The following is a 23,279-nucleotide window of genomic DNA, read 5'->3' on the forward strand; positions in this document are numbered from 1 at the left end:
CAGAATACAGCAACATCATCATTACCTTAGTTGAACATTCTCCTGAATTCCTCTCTGGCATATTTTCATTCATATATTCAATGTTCTTTCTCCTGGGGTACCTAATTTTCTAGCTTAAAGTCTGATCTAACTCTCTTGTGTTTGTGTTGTGCTAGGATTTCTCAAGTTAAATTAAATTACTTATATTTAATTTCAGTTCACAAATATTTTTAAATGCACAATAATTGAATTGACTCCAAAATATTACTGGTGCCTATTTTAAGCAATCAAAGATGTAACAAGACAAATCAACCTTGTTGTGACCAGAACTCAATATAGAAAGACAAAACAAATGCATTGAAGTTGATTCTCTAACTTCTTAACTCTATGCAAAGCCCACATCTCAGACCCCTTATTTTATGGTTTACTCAAAAAAGAAAGGGTTACAGTCCATAGATTTTTACAGCATTTCTGAGACTTGGTTCCACAGTTCACAACAGAGCTAACTCCTCTATAGAGATGTTGGTGTTACATTTGAGGAATGAATTAATTCTACAACCCAACAAGAACAGTTCCTCCAACAGATTTACATTGTTTCTGTCAACCAAATTTCTCTTGTAAAACAAAATGAATGAATGAACCCTATAACTTCCTCATCACCCCTCCTATACCTTGTGCCTTATCCCCACCACTTCTGATCTATCCTCCTTCCTCCCCTTTCCATACTGATATTCCCCATACCACCACCCTTATTCATTACCCACTGTATTCACTTCTACCCCCTCTTTAACCATCTCTTACTCCTCCCTTCACCCTCTTATGAATGTACTCTCCTCCACTGCCTGCCTCTCATCTCTTATGCACACTTTCTTGTACCTGGACAGTTTGCTCTGGCATTCCCTCACTCCCATCTACTTCCACTCACCTCTATATCAAGTGGAGAGTAGCCATGTATCTCCTCCATAGCAGGACACTTATGCTTGTCCCTCTATCATACTTTAACCTTTCAACTGGCATAAAAACCACCGCCTCCCCGCTGTCAAATACTTCACCCACCCATTCCCACTCAGTAGGAAGAGATTTTGTCTTGCAATTTACTTACCAACCTCACTAGCACCAGTGGCAAGAGAACAACCACCCAGTAACACTTTGCAAAATGGTTGGTTTTAAGGAAGGGCATCCAGCTATAGAAACTGTGCCCAAGCTGTATGATGCAGGACATCAGTCCAGCGCAGCGTTTCTCAAGAAACAGGAAGAAAGAGTGAGAGAAAGTTGGGGTGAAAGAGTACAACAGGGGTCAGCACCACCCCCTGCTGGAGCCTCAGGTGTTTTCGCTCAATAAACACACAACGCCCGGTCTGGGAATTGAAACTGCGATCATCCGACCGCGAGTCCACTGCCCTAACCACTAGGCCATTGCGCCTCCACACACACACACACACACATATATATATATATATATGCTACACTCTCGGAGTGGTTGGCGTTAGGAAGGGCATCCAGCTGTAGAAACACTGCCAGATCAGACTGGCCTGGTGCAGCCTTCGGGCTTGCCAGACCCCAGTTGAACCGTCCAACCCATGCTAGCATGGAAAGCGGACGTTAAACGATGATGATGATGATTTAAGAGAGAGACAGAGACACTGCTTCACATAAAATCACTTATACACATACATACATGTATATATATATTTGTATCACATCTAAACTAACTATGATTTAACCATCCTCTCACACCATCTCCAATGAAGGGATATAATTAATAAATATCCTGGAAACAGCTGTAAGACCTATCTATAAATGTTCTAATATCTACACAGCCTTGGTCTTTTATCTCATTACGCAAAAATTCTGATATATATATGTGTGTGTGTGTGTGTGTTTAAAATCATATATACACCAACTTTCACTAACAGAACTAATTATAACAATATAAGCAGCTGCATTGGTGGCATTTAAACAAAAGACTCAGACATTCAATGAACGGGAGGAAAAAATTATTAAAAGATTTAACCATTTAGCATTTAAAACCAGCCATATCTGGCCTTAATATTCTGACTATTTTAAGATCAACCTGACCAGATCTGGCCTCTCTTACCTATCTGTCACTCTAAAAACAAATAATTACATCATTGAAATCTGAAAGTTGTGAAATAATGCATAATTCAGAACAAAGTGGATGAAAAAGCATAGTATTTGAGAGAGAAATCTGAATGCTGAAGGGTTGAAGATATAAAAATGAATAACAGAAGCAGACTCTTGCCTGGGGTTAGAATTTCAAAATTAGCAGTTAACCGAACTTCTCTATTTTTTATAGAAATTAAAAGTAATAATTTTGTGATGGCAATCAATTATCATCTCATTTCATTTATTGAAAAGTGATGGAGTGGAGAGTAAAATTTGGCCGTTCTATATGTAGATAAGGTGTAGGTAGGAACTTTATATGGTGTATTCAAGGCAGACTATGGACACTAAGAAGTGCAGTGGAATCACAGGAAGGTTAACAGAGAAAGTAGAATATGTAGCAGATACATAGATGTAATAAAATTGCCCCCTTGCAACCAAAACAACCTTCCATTCTTCCATCTATGGAATTGTGAATTTGATAATGCTCCACTCCAATCTATATATAATGCCTGAAGTTTTCACTTTGAGGACATCTTTTCTTTTAAATATGTAATGCAAACATAACTGTGTTTTAATTTAATCGATTCTGATCAAAGTTTTCCAAGTTACCAAATTCATTTTTTATCAACATCTTTTATAGGTGCAAGCACGGCTATGTGGTGAGAAGTTTGCTTCCCAACCATATGGTTCTGGCTTCAGTCCCACTGCATGGCACCTTGGACAAATCATCACCCATACTGGCACAGGTTGGATGGTTTGACCAGGGCTGGTAAGCTGCACCAGACTTCTGTCTGATTTGCCATGGTTTTCTACAGCTGGATGTCCTTCCTAATGCCAATCACTCTGAGAGTGTAATGGGTACTTTTACATGTCACTGGCATGGGTGTCATTTGCGTGACACCAGTATCTGCGATGACTGCGATTTTGCACGGCTTCTTCTCAAGCATGACATAATGCCAAAGGTCTCATTCATTGCCTCTGTGAGGCACAATACTCAAAAAGAACTCAACCACTTTGTCCCTGTGAGGCCCAATGCTCAAAAGGTGCTCTTTACATGCCAGTTACATGATACCAGCATCAGCCATGACTAGTTTCACTTGGCTTGACCAGTCAAGTGAAACTGTAAATGTCTTCTATAAGTCTCTGGCCAAACATGACCTTGTTAGTGGATTTGGTAGATGGAAACTGAAAGAAGCCTGCTGTATATATATGTGTCTTTATATCATCTATGTTTGTCCCCCACCACCACTTGACAACCAATGTTGGTGTGTTTACACCCCCATAACTTAGAGGTTAAAAAAAAACAAAAAAGTATTGGGGTTGATCCATTCATCTAAAATCTCTTGAAAGCAGTGCCCCAACATGGTCGCAGTCTAATAATGACTGAAATAAGTAAAAGATAAAAGATCTCCAGGTAATCTCAACCTCATCTTCAGGATGTGTGTGTGTGTGTGTGTCTCTTTCTTTCTCTCATTGTTCAGTAGTTTTGTCATGTGGGAAGATCAGTAGAACTTACTTCAACAGCAAATTATGGCTGGCAACAGGAAAGGCCTCTGTCCACAGATTTCTCTCTGTATAAGCCTTATCCAACGAATGCTAGCATCATAAAAGTAGAAATGAAGGCAAATATATTGAAGCAATTCCCACCTGACAACAATGAGGCAACACCACAGACTTTCTGTTGAAAGATATTGTAAGCTGTTTCCATATATGGAAATAAGTTTACAGTACCATATTGGATCACGAATAAGTTTTGTCCTTAGTTTCGAGTTTCTAGCTAAATTGCAACAGCAATGACAAGGGGAGTTTTCCCTCTTCCTAGATTTAAAGGTGCACAGACGTTAATTGTAACAAACCACCAAATCTTTTAGTAACAAGTCCCATATAGTTCTTTTGGACACCACCAGGTAGAGTAAATGATACTCATTTGTACTAATCCTTTTGAGAGAGAATCTACTTTCAGCAGACAAAAAGATTGATTTCAATAGTTGTAAAATAGCTGTTAGGACGGGTCTGTGCAGATGTGTGATTTTAACAGCACTGTATGATAGAAGAAAACTTATTCTGCATCAAAAGCTTATGGTTCCATACATTGATCCAAAGTTGTGTCTTAAATGTAAAAGGAAATTCCTAGCTTTGGAGACAGTTGTTTTGGTGAGGAATCTAAATCTAATTATTTTCATAGGGTATTATTGGATTTGCTGCTCCTGGCTAGCACCTTGTTATAAAAGGGAGCTGCTTTCTTGAAAATTTCCTTATCTGAGATTCTCCTAATTATATTAACTAATTAATTAAAGCAGAGTGATGATTGGATTTTTGTGAATATATGTAGTTGCATTGTTTGTCTTCCTAGAGGGAAGGTGTTTAGCAAATAAACAGTTAATTAATTTGATAATGAGCAAAAACTCGTCTTCAAAAAATTTTTTTTGTTTAATAGTAAAGTAAAGAGGGTTTAAGTAAAGCTTTAACAAACTTAAAAGAGTGTGAATGGAATTTGTATGGAGATCTCTCTATTTATCTACACACACATGTATATGCATAGTTGACAGGGCCATTAGGGAAAAGAAACAAGCATGGAAGGACTGGAAGTGTGGTGGTAGCAGGGAATTGTATCAGATTGCTGAAAGGGAAGCTAGGAGACAGGTTTGCTTAGCTAGAAGGGGAGCAGATAAGGAAAAAATTTGCCAATGATCTGCGTTATGAGGACCAGAGACTCAAAGTGTTTCGTACTGCAAGACAGTATGTAAGAGAGAATCATGATGCTATAGGAGAGAAATGTGTCTGCATGGATGATGGCTCATTTGCATATAATGAGGTGCAAAGAGTGACTTGGAGACACCATTATGAAAGGTTGCTAAATGAAGAGAATGAATGGGAGAAAGAGAGCCTGCCGAATGTCAATCCAACAGAAGGACCAGCTATTTGAATTGACAGTACCTTGGTAGATAAAACAGTTAAGGGTAGGAAGACAGGAAAAGCCCCTGGCCCATCAGGAATCACTGTTGAGATGCTTAAAATATCTGGTGGTGTAGACTATAGTCTAGTCACCCGTACAGTTAACCAGGTGATACATGAAGGAGTCATACCCAATGACTGGTGTAGCAGCACCATGGTCAACTGCTACAAAGGTAAAGGTGACATATTAGACAGATATCATTGCAGAGGTATCAAATTGTTGGATCAGGTGATGAAAGTCAAAGAGAGGGTCATAGTCCAACTAATTAAGGAGAGAGTTAGTTTAGATGAGATGCAGTTTGGTTTTGTGTCAGGGAGAACCACCACCGATGCTATATTTCTGGTAAGACAGCTGCAGGAGAAATTTCTAGCCAAAGATAAACCCTGTACTTGGCTTTTGTTGATGTGGAGAAATTCTTTGAAAGGATCATCTGATCCCTTATCTGGTGATCAATACAAAAGCTAAGGATAGATGATTGGTTGGTGAGAGCTGTTCAAGCCATGTACAGGGACGATGTCAGTAAGGTGAGGGTTGGCAATGAGTACAGTGAAGCATTCTGGGTAGGGGCATGGGTTCACCAAGGATCAGTCCTCAGCCCCCTCTTATTCATCATGGTCCTCCAGGCAATAACAGAGGAATTCAAGACAGGATGCCCCTGGGAGCTCCTCTATGCTCAGTCACTATCAGAATTAGAGGAGAAGTTTCATGTATGGAAGCAAGGTCTAGAATTGAGGGGCCTTACAGTCAATCTAGAAAAAAACCAAAGTTTTAAGAAATATCAAAGGAAGGCTAGCTGGGAAGATAGTTATTGTGTGTGGCAAATTCTCATGGGCAATAAACACTGAAAATGTGCAGGAAACAGCTTCCATTACTTAGGTGACCAAGTCAGTAACAGGGGTGGATGCTATGAGAGTGTAACTAGATAGTACCTCTGCTGGTGACAAAAGGCCTCTCGCTCAGAGTAAAAGGTAGACTGTATGACGCATGTGTACGAACAGCCATACTACATTGCAGTGAAAAATGGGCTGTGACTGCTGAGGACATGTGTAAGCTCGCAAGGAATGAAGCCAGTATGCTCCGATGGATGTGTAATGCCAGTGTGCATACTCGACAAAGTGTTAGTGCCCTGAGAGAAAAGTTGGACCTAAAAAGCATCAGATGTGGTGTGCAAGAGAGACGACTGTGCTGGTATGGCCATGTGTTGCGAATGAATGAGGACAGCTGTGTGAAGAAGTGTCACACCCTAGTAGTTGAGAAAACCTGTGGAAGAAGTAGACCCAGGAAGACCTGGGATGAGGTGGTGAAGCACGACCTTCAAACATTGGGCCTTACTGAAGCAATGACTTGTGACCGGGACCTTTGGAAATATGCTGTGCTTGAGAAGACCCATCAAGCCAAGTGAGACCATAGCTCATGGCCTATGCCAGTGGGTGTAACCAGCCCATTTATGAATACCCCTCATTCATTGGACAATAAACCTTGCTTGTGAAGACATTGAGGCAAGTGAAATCAAAATCAAAATTACTGATGCGGCTGATGGCAGTACCACCTGATTGGCACTCATGCCAGTGGAACATTAAAAGTACATCCGAATGTGGGGTATAACCGGCCCACTTATGAGTACCACTCATTCATTGGACAATGAACTTTGCTTGCAAAGACCTATTGAGGCAAGTGTAAACAAATCAAAATTGCTGACAAGTCTTTCTGTTATTTCATTTATTGCTTTTATCAAATAACCAAGTTAAGAGAAAGGTAGACAAACAGACAAGATGGATGGATGGAGAGGTAGTCAGACAGACAGATACATAGATAGACAGGCAGCAGACAGACAGACAGATAGACATATATATATATATATACAGTTGCGGCCAAAATGTTCAGAACGCATTGTTTTCGTCAGAAAAGTAGGTATAAGTGTTTATCAAAGTTGTTTTATATTCTATAATTTTCACAGACAATAAATACGATATTAATTATTATTGTTTAAGATTTTGGTGTAATTTGAGAGGATAATACAAAAGTTATGGATGATTTTGTGATTTACTGCAAAACCCATGGCAGCCAAAATGATCAGAATGGTTAAAAAAAATAACAAAATAATCAAAAATGACAGAGAATACTGGAATTATTTAATATTTAGTGTGAAGCCCTTTACCTTCAATCACACTTTGACATCTTCGACTGCATGAGGAAATTAAATTTTCAATTTCTTGCTGGGTGATCTTATTCCATTCTTCCTGAAGAGCATTCCATAATTGCTCGGTTGTTTTAGGATTTCTGGCTTTCGAACGTTCTCCTAGAATATTCCACACATTTTCAATAGGATTAAGACCTGGGCTTTGAGCAGGCCAATCCATAACAATAATCTTTTCAGCCTTGAGAAAGTTCATGACCACCTTAGCTTTGTGATATGGGGCATTGTCCTGCATGAATATGGGTGATCGCTTAGTTGAATTTCTCAGCACAGGCAAGACATGATCTTTTACAAGTTGTTTATAAACTCCTGCATTTACCTTTCCATGTAATCGCACCAAAGGGCCCACACCATCTCCAGATATCATCCCCCAAACCATGACACTTCCTCCACCGAATTTAACACTAGTCTTAAGGCATTTAGGCGACAATTTTTCACCTACTTTTCGACAAACGTACCTTATCCCATCTGAGCCAAATAACATAAACTTAGATTCATCTCAGAAATGCACCGTTTGCCATTTTTCTTGAGACCACAACACATGTTCGGTTGCAAAGGTAAGACAACACTTTTTATTCTTGGAGATGATCAGTGGCTTCACTGCAGGTGCTCTTGCTTGTAGGTCATGTTCAACTAAACGACGAGACACAGTTTTTCCAAATAAAGTTTTCTTCAGTACAATGTTCATTTCCCGAGAAACAGCAGCAGCAGTTTTAAATCTGTCCTTTTTAACCAACTTTACCATAGCATAATCTTCTCTCTTGGTCGTTTTTCTTGGCCTACCTGTGGACTTTCTTGCTTCACACGAACCACAATCATCATAGACCTTAAGAATACCGTGAACAACACTTTTTCACTTGTTAACAATCTTTGCAATAGACCCAATACTTAAATTATCCTTCTTTCGAAGCTTAATAATCTGCTGATGAATTGGTAACGGAGTAAGTGGCATTATATTAACAAAGTACACTGCAGATACTCTTACTAATGTTTAGTAAACGAACCGTCAGGTAAACAAATTCAAAACATTAGAGTTCACCGGTTAAATATACTAAAACACGGAGTAAAAGCAACCATTCTGATCATTTTGGCCGCCATGGGTTTTGCAGTAAATCACTAAATCATCGATAACTTTTGTATTATCTTCTCAAATGACACCAAAATCTCAGCGAATAACAGTTAATATCGTATTTATTGTCTGTGAAAATTATAGAAAATAAAACAACTTTGATAAAAACTTATACCTACTTTTCTGACGAAAACAATGTTGTTCTGAACATTTTGGCCGCAACTGTATATATATGTGGCATGTAAAAAGCACCATCCGATCGTGGCCGTTGCCAGCCTCACCTGGCCTCCATGTCGGTGGCACGTAAAAAGCACCCACTACACTCACGGAGTGGTTGGCGTTAGGAAGGGCATCCAGCTGTAGAAACATTGCTAGATCAGACTGGGCCTGGTGCAGCCTTCTGGCTTCCCAGACCCCAGTTGAACTGTCCAACCCATGCTAGCATGGAAAGCAGACGCTAAACGATGATGATGATATATATATATATATATCACTGATGAAGGAAATCAGTCTGATTTGGGGGAAAAAATTTTCTGTTAGCTTGCTTTCCTCGTTTCAATACACTGTGTAACTATAGTGAAAAATATTGTGTGTGGTTAGACGATCCAAGGTCTATTTTTCAGCATATCAGCATAGAAAATTTGTTTTTTGCCCTTATTTACAGTTAAATATATACACACGAAAGGCTTCTTTCAGTTTTGGTCTCCAAAATCCACTTACAAGACTTTGGTTGGAATGACAGCTGGTCTTTAAGAATATTTAAAAAATTTTTCTGAAGATGATAGAAAAAAAAAGTACAAAGTTTTACTTTCATCTTAATCAGTTTTGAACCTTGGTCAGAATGTCTTGCAGTTCCTTGTCTGTGCACAACTTTAACCACTAGCCTACTGGGTCCTCTTTTAAGGCATACTCTTTTTTACTCTTTACTCTTTTACTTGTTTCAGTCATTTGACTGCGGCCATGCTGGAGCACCGCCTTTAGTCGAGCAAATCGACCCCGGGACTTATTCTTTGTAAGCCCAGTACTTATTCTATCGGTCTCTTTTGCCGAACCGCTAAGTGACGGGGACGTAAACACACCAGCATCGGTTGTCAACCAATGCAAAGAGGACAAACACAGACACACAAACATACACACATAAATATATACATATATACGACAGGCTTCTTTCAGTTTCCATCTACCAAATCCACTCACAAGGCATTGGTCGGCCCGGGGCTATAGCAGAAGACACTTTCCCAAGATGCCACGCAGTGGGACTGAACCCGGAACCATGTGGCTGGTTAGCAAGCTACTTACCACACAGCCACTCCTGTGCCTATGTCAAAAATAAGATGAATTAGGGTTAGAGTTTAAATATCTTATTTTTAAATTGATGGTTGTGTGGGTAAATGCCCTGTAAGTAATCATGATAGGAGGGTAGAGGTTTCAACTAGTCCTATAAATATGCTGGTTTAACATTTAAAAAAAAATTTATCTAGACATAAAAAGAAGGAAAAGACATACAATTTTCATTTCCACTCTGCCCAGTATTGGACAATGGACAAAATCTTCCATCTAAGCTGTTGTTCTGCCTCACCATGCCATTAAACACTAATTTACTGGGTTCCCCACTTCCAGGTTCAGTGAATAGTCATGTGGTGAGAATAGATGTGGATAGCTGTGTGAAAACCTGTGGAAGAGGTAGACTCAGGAAGACCTGGGATGAGGTGGTGAAGCATGACCTTCAAACATTGGGCCTCACCAAGACAATGACTAGTGACCGGGACCTCTGGAAATATGCTGTGCTTGAGAAGACTCGGCAAGCGCAAGTGAGACCATAACCTCATGGCCTATGCCAGGGGTGCAACCAGTCCACTTGTGCATGCCTTTTCTTCATTGGACACTAAATTCTGATTGCGAAGACTTGTTGAGGCAAGTGAATCGGAATCAAAATCAAATTCGATGACTGGCACCCAAGCTAGTGGAGCGCTAAGAGTACCATACAAGTAAGATCGTTGCCAGAGCAACAAGCTGGCCTCTGAACCAATGGCACGTTAAAAACACCATTTGAGTGTGATCGTTACCTGCGTCGCCTTACTAGCACCTGTGCTGGTAGCCCATGAAAAACATTTGAAGTGAGGTCGTTGCCAGTGCCACTGGACTGGCTCCTGTGCAGGTGGCACATAAAAAGCACCATCTGAGCGTGGCCATTGCCAGTACTGCCTGACTGGCACATAAAAGCACCCGCTACACTCTCAGAATGGTTGGCGTCAGGAAGAGCATCCAGCTGTAGAAACTCTGCCAGATCAGATTGGAGTCTGGTGCAGCCATCTGGTTCGCCAGACCTCAGTCAAATCATCCAACCCACGCTAGCATGGAAAGCGGACGTTAAACGATGATGATGATGATGGATAGATAGATATAGTGCGTGTATAAACACAAACATTTTTTATGCATACACAGACATGTATATAATTCATATAAATACAAACATATATTTATCTACATACCTGCATCTCTATATACACATATAAAAACTGCATGAATTTACCAAAGCATTTCAAACATTTCCAATCAGCAAACTGTGGAAGCAAGCAGAAGTCCTGTATAAAAAGATACTGTTACTTTACATGAAATTTCTGATGGATTCAAGAGATCCAAATGTGCTTTCTTTTGGCAGAAATTGGAAAATAACCATTTATGGAGGACAAACCTTCTCTTGAGATAAACATCAATACACACATACACACACAAAAAAGCCAATTCTTTTTATTCTTTGCAAGAAATTATCTTGGAAGAATGAAACACTGATATATGAAGTTAGAGTTTTATTCCCAACTAAATTCACAGGGATGTTGTTACAAAAAATAAGTTATTTTTGCTGAAACTCTACACAAAAATTATATTTAAAAAAAAAATTTGGTAATTTTGTTTTCTTTTTTTTATGTCAGCCAATTTGGTCCTCACAACTTGTGTGATGCCAGAGAATACATAAAACATTGAAGACAACACTTCTACTCTCAATGTTTGTATCATGACTGGTGGATTAATATAACCATACTATGTCATGACAGTGAAATCATTCATAAATGAGGAACAGAACAAAAATAGTGAAGTAGCTGTAGAATGATGTCAACTTCAATTCTTTACAAATCTCCAGAACTAAAGTTAATATCATGACCAAAAACCGTGAGTAAGAACTTCATATACATATCATCTGTAATATTTGAAATCTATAAAGTGAATTGAAATAACATTTTGCCACTTTAATTCTTTACACTCTGACACTCTTCTCACAGATATTCCTTGGAGGAAATAATTTCTGGACATGAGAGAAGCTCGTGGTCATTCTAATCCCTTGATATTAAGTTTCTTTCTCATAACGCACTGTCTTATCTAGTTCAATGAAGGTAATGTTAAAAAAGGCAAGAAAAACAGGAAAGCCATTGGTGCAATTGTTCGTTAATATGGCATATTTCAGCTGCCACTGCATTGTATGACAAGTTTAAAGAAAAACCTTTTAATTCTGTTAGTCTTTCTTTCAAGAGTTTTACAGTTCTATATTTAAGAGATGAGGAATTATGTACATTATTTACATTTAAAGGATATTTGTCCTCATCCTGTTTGTTATTAACACAATGTTTCGGCTGATATACCCTTCAGCCTTCATCAGGTGTCTTGGGGAAAACTGGCCTGAATAATAACAACAACAACAGCAACAGCAGCAAAAACAACAATAACAACATCGAAAAATACCTTAGGAATAAGAACCCAATTTCAAAATTTCCCCAAGACACCTGATGAAGGCTGGAGATTATATCAGCTGAAACGTTGTGTTAACAACAAACAAGATGAGGACAAATATCCGTCAAATGTAAATAATGTTTCAAGAGTTTTGTTTTGAACTAAACTGAATAAAGATTATATAACCCTGCCTATAAATGATGCTGTTGTGTAGCACCAGGTGAGCCACGTTGGTAGTCAGCTGAATGACAAGGCGCAAACTACAAATCTATCTTCCTGATTATACTGTGTCTCTGCCCATCTAAAGTCATGCATTTAGGAAGAATAAGTATACAGGCTGATTCTGGTCCTCTTCATGATCCAGTTTATTTTTGTAAGGGAAGCTGGAATATTGCAGCTGGCACATTGATGTATGAAGTGTTTAAGATGATATTACCATATTACATCTTTTGTAAACTTTACTATTTGAAATCCAGGTTTTGAGTGCACTGAAGTCTCCCTCAATCTTGGTGCATTGCACTCTAATTGGATTGTGTAACCTAGAATATAATACAATAAATAACAGCTGTTTTGTACCATATAAAAGAAGCAACAACTTAACATACTCTCTCTTGTTAAGGTTATGAAGGAAAGTATCATAACCGAACAACTGGTGTAGAAGCATCATAGTCAACTGTTACAAGAATAAAGGAAATGCCTTATAGAGGAATAATTACAGAAGTATTAAATTGCTGGGCCAGGTGATGAAGTCACTGAAAGAGTCATAGATGAAGTAATTAAGAAGAGAGTTAACCCAGATGAAACGCAGTTTGGTTTCGTGCTGGAAAGAAACACTACTGTTGCTCTCTTTATAGTTTGGCAATTACAGGAGGAATACTTAGCAAAAAGTCAGTTGTTCTTAGCATTTGTCAACTTCGGGAAAGTCTTTGAGAGGGTGCCTCGCTGTCTCATCTAGGGGTTGTTGCAGAAGCTAGGAGTAGAAGAATGGCTAGTGAGACCCAGTCAAACCATGTACAGGGATGCTGTCAGCAAAGTGAGTTAACAATGAGTTCAGTGATGAATTTAGAGTGCAGGCAGGTTTTCATCAGGCTTTGGCTATCAATACACTCACACTTAACATTGTCCTCCTAACCATAACAGAAGACTTGAAAACTGGTTACCCATGGCAACTCCTCTATGCTGATGACTTTGTCCTTATAACTGTAGCAGAATTAAAAATGAAATTTCAGGTGTAGAAGCAAAACCTGGAACCAAGGGGTCTTAAAGTTAACTTAGCAAAGACCAAAGTTCTAGTTAGCATGAAAACAGACAGGACACTAACCTGTTTGGGTAAATGGCCGTTCTATATGTAGATAAGGTGTAGGTAGGAACTTTATATGGTGTATTCAAGGCAGACTATGGACACTAAGAAGTGCAGTGGAATCACAGGAAGGTTAACAGAGAAAGTAGAATATGTAGCAGATGCATAGATGTAATAAACACTAAGAGCACATGGAAATTAGATGTCCCGGAATGCCTGGTGAGCTTCGTAGATATAGCAAATAGTTTCAGTCACCTAAGTGACTGAATTAGCAGTGGAGGAGGATGCTTTAAAAATATAGTTGCTAGAATAAGAACTGGCAGACTGTACAATGCCTATGTACGAACATCAATGCTACATGGTTGTGAAACTTGAACTCTGTGATGGTAGAGGACACATGAAGACCAGAAAGAAATGAAACCAGCATGTTCTGATGGATGTGCAATATCAATGTACATGTAGAACAAAGTACAAATGTGGTGTAGAGGAAAGAAAACTGCTGGTTGGGTGACTATATTAAGAAGTGTTGATTGCTAAATGTAGAAGAAGCCTAGGTAAGAGGGGAACCCAGGAAGACATAGGATGAAGTGGTGAAGATTGACCTCTCAGACAAGATGACAGGCGACCAAGATGAATGGTGATATTCTATGCTTGAGAATACTTATCCATCTCAGCAGAGTTGAGGTTTTGTCAAAGCTCCCCCCAACCCAACTCATTCTTCTGTGGTAACCTATTTCCTTCCTTCGTTTTCCCTCCAGTCAACTAGTCTTCTCTGCATCCAGCTCATCCTCTCTTTCTAATCATGTCACACCATTCTCATACACTTATTTAAGAAACCACCTGTCCTGCTCCTCTATCCTTACTCTTATATTCCCCCTCGTACCATGACCTCACATCCCTCCCTCTCTTTCCACATGGGCAAGCCATATATGCACCTTTTCACCTGCTTCTGTCTCTCCATCATATTTTCTTATCCCTTAATACTATATGCTACTTAGTTGAAGGGGCCTTGTTTTATGAGTACTTGGTGACATCACCAGTCCTAATACCACACACACACACACAATATATATATATTTGTTGTTTAATCTGACTATTTTGAAAGTGTGCATTTCTAGTGTTGCTTTTTATCAGAGAATGTCATTTGTGATCATTTATTTTGTACAATGAATACAAGACCTGTTTTTGAGAACACAAGTTTCATTGATTTTAGTGTAACTTGGATTACAGGTGTTTCCTGAATTATTGTTATGAGAATACTGTGCGACAATGAAATCTTTAAGTCTCATATTTTTTATGCTATCGATGTACAATTTTAAAACCGCTTCAAGTATTTTATGAATGAATGCAGGTCAGACCTGTGACAAGGGAGATAACAATGGATAAACTTGTGCTTATCACTGCTGTTGCTGTAGCCATTGTGTTTCTTGGGGTATTTGTAAATGGGGATGTCCATTAGTGGTTATCTGGACATATTGTAAAACACATTTAGGAGTGTTTAAGCGTCCATTTTGTAAACTGACATTCTTTGATGTTGCTTGTACATGTTGGTAAAAACATTTCTGTCATAGAAACACTGTTTGACCAACATTGAAGCTGCATAAACGCTTCCTGTCCAAACAATTTTTAAGACTGCAAGATAATGTCTGAGAAAGATTTGTCTTAAATTTCTTACAGGCCAAGTCACTGCATATAAGAAGAACATTCTTCTACTCCATAGGTGTTTCCTTACGTAACACAAGTGTGTGTGTGATGTTAATCATTTGAAAGTTCACTCTTGTGCTTCCCACTGACTCCAATTACACCAGATTTTACAGAACAGAAGGTGAGTGAGCCTTTAGATAACCAACTAATTTACTGTTAATGTTTATCTTTTGTCATTAATAATGCACCAGTAAAGAGACTAAATTCTTTGGACCCTTACTATGAACAGGCACAGATATAAACAGCATCAGCATTAAAGTGTTAAACTAGAAAAAATAAAAAGTCACACAAACAATTCTTCTTAGAGAAATAAATCTACTTTAAATCTTGTCTCCAAAATTGGTAATATTTTAAAATCTGGAATGTCTCATTGTCTGTTACCTTCATTTATGTTTTTTTTTTGTCTTCTTTCACACTTTCTTATAAATATTTTCATTGAAATCAATGTTCTGAGTTTATAATTGATAGAAGATTGTTACATTCTTATTGAAACGGATGACTGCTATACCTGGATATTTATGAAATGGTAATGAGATAGTGATAAATGTGGAGTGCTGATGAAAAAAATATCTACATTAATATTTGCTTTAAATCAATAAAAAATAATCATGAAATAGTTATTTATTCTGAGAAAGACAATCCATAATTTGATATAATTTCTTACATAACCACAAAGCCTTCTGATTTATAAGGAAATGTAAAAGACACTTGTATTTGTGAAGTGAAATAGTTGTACATGATGATGATACAACAGTCAAAAGATTGTTAAGTAGTTTCAAGATAACATGGTAGCATTAACCCTTTAGCATTTAAAATAGCCAAATCCGGGCTCTCACACTTACCCTACAATGTAATCCTAAAAATACTTTATTGCATTTGAATCTATAAAAAGTGATGATCTAATGATACAAACATTACACAAATACCAGACATGACAGAAATGCAAGCTAAATTGTTACTGAATTTATATATTAATGTTAAGGGCTTCAAAAATTATCTCTACAAATCATATTAAATGGGTTGTGCTTTGAATCTTAAAAATAATCTTTTTCTTCAGATGGTCAAGCATTGCCAAACAGAAACTGCAAAATTAATGTACTTTCCTCCAAGAACCATATTCCCATTTGACACCATCATCACAAGCCAAACACGTGAGGGATATTAAACTTGGAACTGGCTGTAAATAACCAACATCAGTTTATCTATACAGCCATGGGTTACACATCCCAAGCTCAGTCTTTGTCATATCACCTTCCACTTGGTTGAAAAACGGACATTTGACTTTCCTTCACCCAAATCTTGGTACAGACCAGTGCAGTCTTATCTCTAACACAAAAGGCTCATCTGATGTTCTCTCTTTCTTTGGGGGATTATACACTGACATTAGACATCCAACAGAGCATGCTTGACTCCTCATCTTTTTTTTTTGCTTTCAGCCTTCACACATTCCGTGCATTGTGTGTGATGTTGCACACAAGGCTCCTGACATCTGTGCTTGATTTCAAAGAAATCCTTTACTGTCAAGAAAGGTAACAGTTCTCCAAACCTTCCATGCCCACTTCCTCCTAACTCTCGCTAATTATACTTACACAACCACCATTTCTGATATTGATTAGATCATTGATTTTTATACCACCGGAGACAACAACCCTATACTGATGCAGATTAAGAGTCCCAAAGGATTAAACTGAGCAGAAAAGATGACAGACTGGGTTTGTTATAATAAAGAATATATTTAATAATTATCTCTCTACACTTATAAGAAATGCTTGCATTTTTTTTTCCAAGATGTAACAAACTAAAGTATTCTAATGTTGCACAAGGCCAGCAATTTTCAGGGGAGGGGTTAGTTGATTACATTGACCCCAGTGCTCAACTGGTACCTATTTCACCAACCCCAAAAGGATGAAAAGTAAAGTCAGCCAAGGAAGAATTTGGATTCAGATGTAAAGAGCTAGAAGACAAAATGCCACTAAGGCATTTTGTCCAACCTGCTAATGGTTCTGCCAGATTACAGTTCACATCTTCTAATGCAAAATGTGATTACCTTGCTATAAAATCTAACATGCTTCAGAGTGTGTATGTATGTATGTATGTATATATATATATATATATATATATTATATATATATTGAAATCTTGATTAAACATTTTTTATTCCACTACCTTGTGAAAAATTAATTTTTTGTCATTTGTTTATTATTTGGAATTCCTGAAAATGAGATTATTAAAGTTGTGAGAAAGTAAAAGAAAAAAGAGAGGCAATAGTAAAGAAGAGAGAAAGATAAAGTGAGATCAAGATAAAGGGCTTCTTTATAAAGTTTATTCCTTTGAATTACATTGATATAAAGAAACACAGTTTTGAAATGTCATTTTTAAGAGTTAACTTCTAAATAATAAATGTAGAGAAACCAATATATTTGATCAGTGGCAGATAAGTATGGGAGAATATTCCTCTCTGAAGATCGTAACAGATGAAGATGACAAGGAGGATTCCACTTGAAAAATTTCCAACCACAACAATCAAAACTAAAGAATATTTTTTAGTAACAGACCTTGAAAACTACCGTTCCAAATTGCAAAGTCAATGGATATGAAAAGGAACCAATGAACACTACCACCACCAATGACAGAAATAAGAGTTTTAGTAGTAGTAGTAGTAGTAGCCATAATAATAATAATGATAATTGTAGCAGTACTAATTGTTACAGTAATCAGAAAAGCATAAGGTTAAAAGCCAATAAGTTAAATAAAACAAACTTCATGAATGACATTTATACAGAGGATGAAATATGAATGACAGTGAAAATGTTTGACAGCAAGGAATGAGAAAAGAAACTACACAACAAAGAAAAATATTTTTAAAAAAAGTGGGTTGTGTTTCTAAATTGATTTTTTTCTCTCTCTGATAAATTCTAAATAAATTCTAATATTAATAATCAAAATACAAAGATGGTTAAATGCTAATTACTTAGATGCTTAAAATGTAAGAAAAACATGAAAATTAGGGAGCAGAGTTTGGTGGACCACAAAGTGTGTTAATCTTTCATAGAACCACTCTGGCTTCTCCAGCTGCACACAAAAATAACCATGGCTATCACACAATTATTATACAAGATATAAGCATTAGCGTTATTAAGTGTACATCTCAGACTCAGCTTATATATGTTATATATATATGTGTGTGTGTGTGTGTATTGCATTTCTATGAATATATTCTACAATATGATATGGCTCAACAACACATTGTTACGATGACAAAACTATTCATGGATGAGCAGAACTCTTGGCTTTATAGCCATTCCATTATCAATGGAATTTCTGATTAAATTTGTCTATACATACACACACATATTTATGTGTGTGTGTGTGCACATATATATATTGAAAATTTTAATGAACATTCTGAGCAAATCATTTCAGTTATATACCCTTAGATCAGAAAAAGATACACTTCAAAATAATGTAAATGAAAGCTAAAATGAAATTTGAGTGACAAGTAGATTCCTGTCACAAAACTATGCAGACAATGTAACACAACAGAACTGATATCATTCTTGAGATGCACCAAATTCTCGATCAGGATTTTATTTGATATCTCTATAGACACTCTTGAAATCTTGTTGCTTTCTAATCCCAACAAATTGAAATCAAGAATTTTTACAAGGGCCCTACACTAATAAGGATATCAACAGAGAAAGTATAAAGAAGGTTCTCCACATGTTACATTTCTCAAGTTATCTTCTACTTGTGCATTTTTGCTAGCAAGCTGAATAAAATTTAACTTTACCATTCATTTGAATTATTTTCTGAATTTTAAACTGTGATAAATTTAGTGTGTGTATTTTATTAAGAAAAATAAGTAGAATCATTCTATGCTGTCAGTGTTTTGAAGATTATGAAAGACATAAGCAATTTTAACAAAAACTTCAAAACACATATGAACACATACAACAGTAAATCATCCAAAATACCAAACCAAAGTCTAGATTAATAATAGAAATGTTTTGAAATATTACTTTTAATTATGTAGCCATTAATGTCTACTAGATGTCTCAAGCATTTTGTTTGCTTTTTGTTGTTTATTGTTAGAGTTGCTTATCTTTTTATGAATATTTCCAGGTTAGAAACAGATTTTTTTCAACTAATGTTAATTCTTATTCAAAAGGACCAATCAAAATTACACATAAATATACTCTAACTACAATTGTCATAATAATAATAAATGGCAAACAAAATAAAAATCAACAATAATAATAGTGTTTGTGGTGTTGATGATGATGAGGATGATGGTGATAAAGATGATTGCTGGGTTGAGCTGAAAAACAGGGAAGGACTGGATGGGACCAAGAACTAGTTATAATTCATTGGTTTCTTTTAAGAATATTCAAAGAAGCACCGGATGGAGCCAAACATGAAAAGTGGAACTGAAATCTTCCAAAGTAGGGCTAACTAAAGAGTAATTGATACAAGAATACATGAAGAATAGTAAGAGATGTATGAAGTCAGCTTGCTCTAAAGGTGATTAGAGATGGGGAGTGGGGTGGAATCACAACACAGTTACAGTTTTAAATGTTATACAAAGCAAGCTGCTTAAAGATATTGGGGGGAATGAATGCTGAGTGGTTACCAGTTGTCACCAAATAAATAGGCTTAAAATACATTTTTGGAAAAACTAGAACAAAATGAGTTCCTTCTATCAGCAGTTATTGTTTCCACTTCATTTCAAATGAAAATTGAAAATAAAATGCAAATTTAGAATTCTTTTTCTGCACCTGCAGTGTTTTTTAACTGAATTGTGGGATAGAACTAACTAACTATATATGTGTATGTATATATATATATGCATGTGTGTGTATATATATAATTATATATATATATATAATTTGCACACTAACAAAACAAATTATTTATAAAGGCAGGAAAGGAGCAAACACTGAAGTGAATGCTCATAAGTGGCTGAGGAACAAAACTCAGCATCATTATGTTATTGAGTCTGCCAATTCAATAAGTTAGTATTGCCCCGTTTCTGATTGAGACCAAAAGGGCGAGGAGAGGAAAAAAAAAAAAAATTAACAGAATAGAAGAATATTAATGTTAAATATATCAAATGATAAACAATCAACAGTAAACAACTATTTTCAAATGAACTCCAGCAAATTAGGATTAAATTTTTTAAAAAAATTTTAAAAACATGTAATCTTGACCAATATTTTATGTCTGTGTGGGTTGTCTTCCCATTTGAAGAGAAACATTACAATGTTCCCCACTATAATAACCAAACCTTTTCAGGAAAATGGCAAGGAATTTAACAGGAATATTTGGGGAAAAAAATAAATGGAAGTTTAGATAGAAATTAACCTTCCTTTCTCCGACACTAAATATATAGTGATAAATCCCAAAATATCTTGTGTTTGTGGCAAAATATGTAAAGAATTAAAGTAAAATTTAAAATCTCCTACACCCTGCCCACTATAAATGAACAGTAGAAATGGCATCAACTAGGATGATGGCTCAGTGCAGAATGTAAGCAGTACAATATAACAAATAAACATATATCTATATATACATACAGAAGTGCATGCATATATATATATATATATATATATATATACACACACATACATGAATCAAGATACAAATGTGTTCATTACTATGTATGTATGAATGTGTGTGTGTGTATATATATATATATATATATATATATTTGTGTGTATGTAAATGTGCCTGTAAGTGCATATGAAGATGTTTGTATTATATATTGTTAAAAATGATATTCATGTGTATATATATGCAGACATGGATATATATGTGTATGTATGTGTTTGTGTGTATGTATGTATACACATAGATATTCATACACGTGATTGTGTATGAAAACATATACATGTAGTTCAAGTTTATCTACAACACTGCCATAATGAAATGGTATAAAATAGTGATGAAATGGCAGAAAACTATTTAAGTTCACACAGGGATTTTTTTTTTAATAACAGAATGTTGTATTTGCTCCATAAAGAATTCTCTTTGAAATTTTTCTCCGCAACATTTTTTTTTAAAACGTTTTTGAAATTTTTCTTTTTTCTGTAATCTATATCAAACTTTCACAACCAATCACCAGAAAATAATGATGAGCCAGGACATTTCATGAAATGAGGGGAAAAACAAAACTGGTAATTAGTTATGACCTCTGCCAAAAAGCATGCTCTGTTGATTCGGCATCCCTCCGCTATTCAATCTGTTTTGCGAGTAGTTTTGCACACCAAAGTTCTGCTGGTTTCCGCCGTAATAATTTGGTTGGTTGTCATTTCGTCCACCCATTCCACCACTACATCGAGAGGAAGGCCCACCTCCCATGCTACCATTCATTACACCTACTGGATTTCGCATGAGGCTGTTTACGGCATTTCCGCGCATTCCAATATTATTGCGACAATTTGCATTACCCAGTAAACTAGGAAGTCCACTGGTTCCTCCACCTCCTCGGTTCATTCCATTACCACCGCCACCGCCACCACCTCCACCTCCGTTACCGCCACTCATCATGGACCTCCCTCTTATCTGTTGTCCCATTAATGGTGCTGCGGAATTCCCACGCATAGAGGAAGAACCTCGAGGAAACCGGCCACGTCCTCCCTCAGTAAATGTGAAACCACCGTAATCGTTGGCATAAAACTCTTCAAAATTGTGAGGATCATAAGGTTCAATGACGCCTTTCGGGGGTGCAGCCTCCAGGAGCTGATAGATATGTCTTATACAGTCTGTGACCACAGGTGGGTGTCCAGACATCGCAACAACGCGATCTGTAGACTGGGGACAGCATAATGAGTAAATTTTGATATTGGCACCGGTTTTTTCGCGCAATTCTTTAACTTTAAAGCCAGCTCTGCCAATTATACAACCAGCTTGACTCTGATGAACCAAAATTCGAACTTCACAATCAAAATCCTGACCGTTTTTGTATTGTTTATATTCTTCCAATGAGGGAATGATATCCAACAAACATTCCAGGGCAGTTTCGAGGTCAGTACTGACAGTTAGGATCCTCTCCGGTCCCGAACAATCGGGGACTGTGATATTTGCTTTGAAGTCGTTTCGTAGTCTTTTAATGTTGTTACCACCTTTGCCTATGATGGCACCGGCATTTTTACTCTGGAGTAAAACACGGACATCGATCCGTGTTTTACTTCCACGTGGTCTCTTCATAGCAGAGCAATCAACGTCTTCGAGAGGTCGTTTTGTCAGACCTTCTTTGTTATCCATATCTCCAACAAAAAAAAATTATATATCCAAGTTACCGCTGACAACGGAGTGTAATATTTTGGGGTTGCTGATTAATAACAATTTAAGGAATATGATAAAGAAAAAAAAACAAAATAAAGCAAAGCAATTTAAATAAAATATTTGACTCTGGGAAAAAATAGTAACTGTTGAAATCGGTGAGGGGGAGAGGAAGTAAAAATGTAAAAATATGTATTGTGGTAAAGTGATGTAGTTGTTATTTGAAATAAAGCAGTAAAGTTAAACAGATGTAGGGGCGGAAGGTGTGTTCCTTCTTCTTTGATTATTGGTTTTCAAAATAATTACACAGAAATTAAAACAGAATATAGTCTTGGTAGTGGGGTAAAATAGTGAAAGAGGAATTACTTTTTTGAATTTCAAAACACGTTATCTGTAAAGTGAATGCAGAATTGTCAGAAATAGACGTTAAATTTGTTTGGTATACAGGATTATTTTGAAGGTTCATAAATAACGTGACGCGTGACAAAGACGCCAGAAATACCTGTAAGTCGGTTGACAACGGCAGTAATAACAGAAAAAGCGAATCTGTCAACAAAAAACCAGGATTAGTTAAGATGGCCGCCAAACAGGCAGCTTTTCTACCTCCAGTATTAGAGATCGTTATGTTACTCCCCACACGTTGACGTACACCACCACAAGCTTTGCACAGCGCACAACCTATATGCTAACAGACATAACATTGCACACAGCATTTATATTAAACTTTACGTTGCACACGTTTATATTACATACTTAATATTGCATACATTTATATATTACAGACTTTACACTGCACACAGCATATATATCATAAACTTTACGCTGTATAACGACATTTATATTACAGATATACATTGCACACAACGTATAACATACATATTACCAGGATATATATCACCTGTGTTGCTAACTGCATAAAATTAATATATACAGTAGTTTG

At 36.8% G+C, this 23,279-nt stretch overlaps 1 protein-coding gene and 1 long non-coding RNA gene across 2 annotated transcripts; one reads left to right on the plus strand and one right to left on the minus strand.

Moving 5' to 3' along the window:
- Nucleotides 1–1,842: 1,842 nt before the first annotated feature.
- LOC118765076 lies at nucleotides 1,843–15,218 on the plus strand. The gene is made up of 3 exons (XR_005000924.1): nucleotides 1,843–1,859; nucleotides 3,543–3,549; nucleotides 15,097–15,218. It is a non-coding gene; the product is annotated as an uncharacterized LOC118765076 (long non-coding RNA).
- A 5,811-nt stretch (nucleotides 15,219–21,029) lies between these two features.
- Nucleotides 21,030–23,042, minus strand: LOC115216532 (heterogeneous nuclear ribonucleoprotein K). Its single transcript, XM_029785984.2, has one exon. It carries the CDS (start codon nucleotides 22,319–22,321, stop codon nucleotides 21,236–21,238), a length of 1,086 nt encoding a protein of 361 aa, XP_029641844.1. The 5' UTR covers nucleotides 22,322–23,042; the 3' UTR covers nucleotides 21,030–21,235.
- Between the last annotated feature and the right edge of the window lie 237 nt (nucleotides 23,043–23,279).

The sequence above is a fragment of the Octopus sinensis genome, linkage group LG10 (genome assembly GCF_006345805.1).
Source record: "Octopus sinensis linkage group LG10, ASM634580v1, whole genome shotgun sequence".
NCBI classification, from domain to species: Eukaryota; Metazoa; Mollusca; class Cephalopoda; order Octopoda; family Octopodidae; genus Octopus; species Octopus sinensis.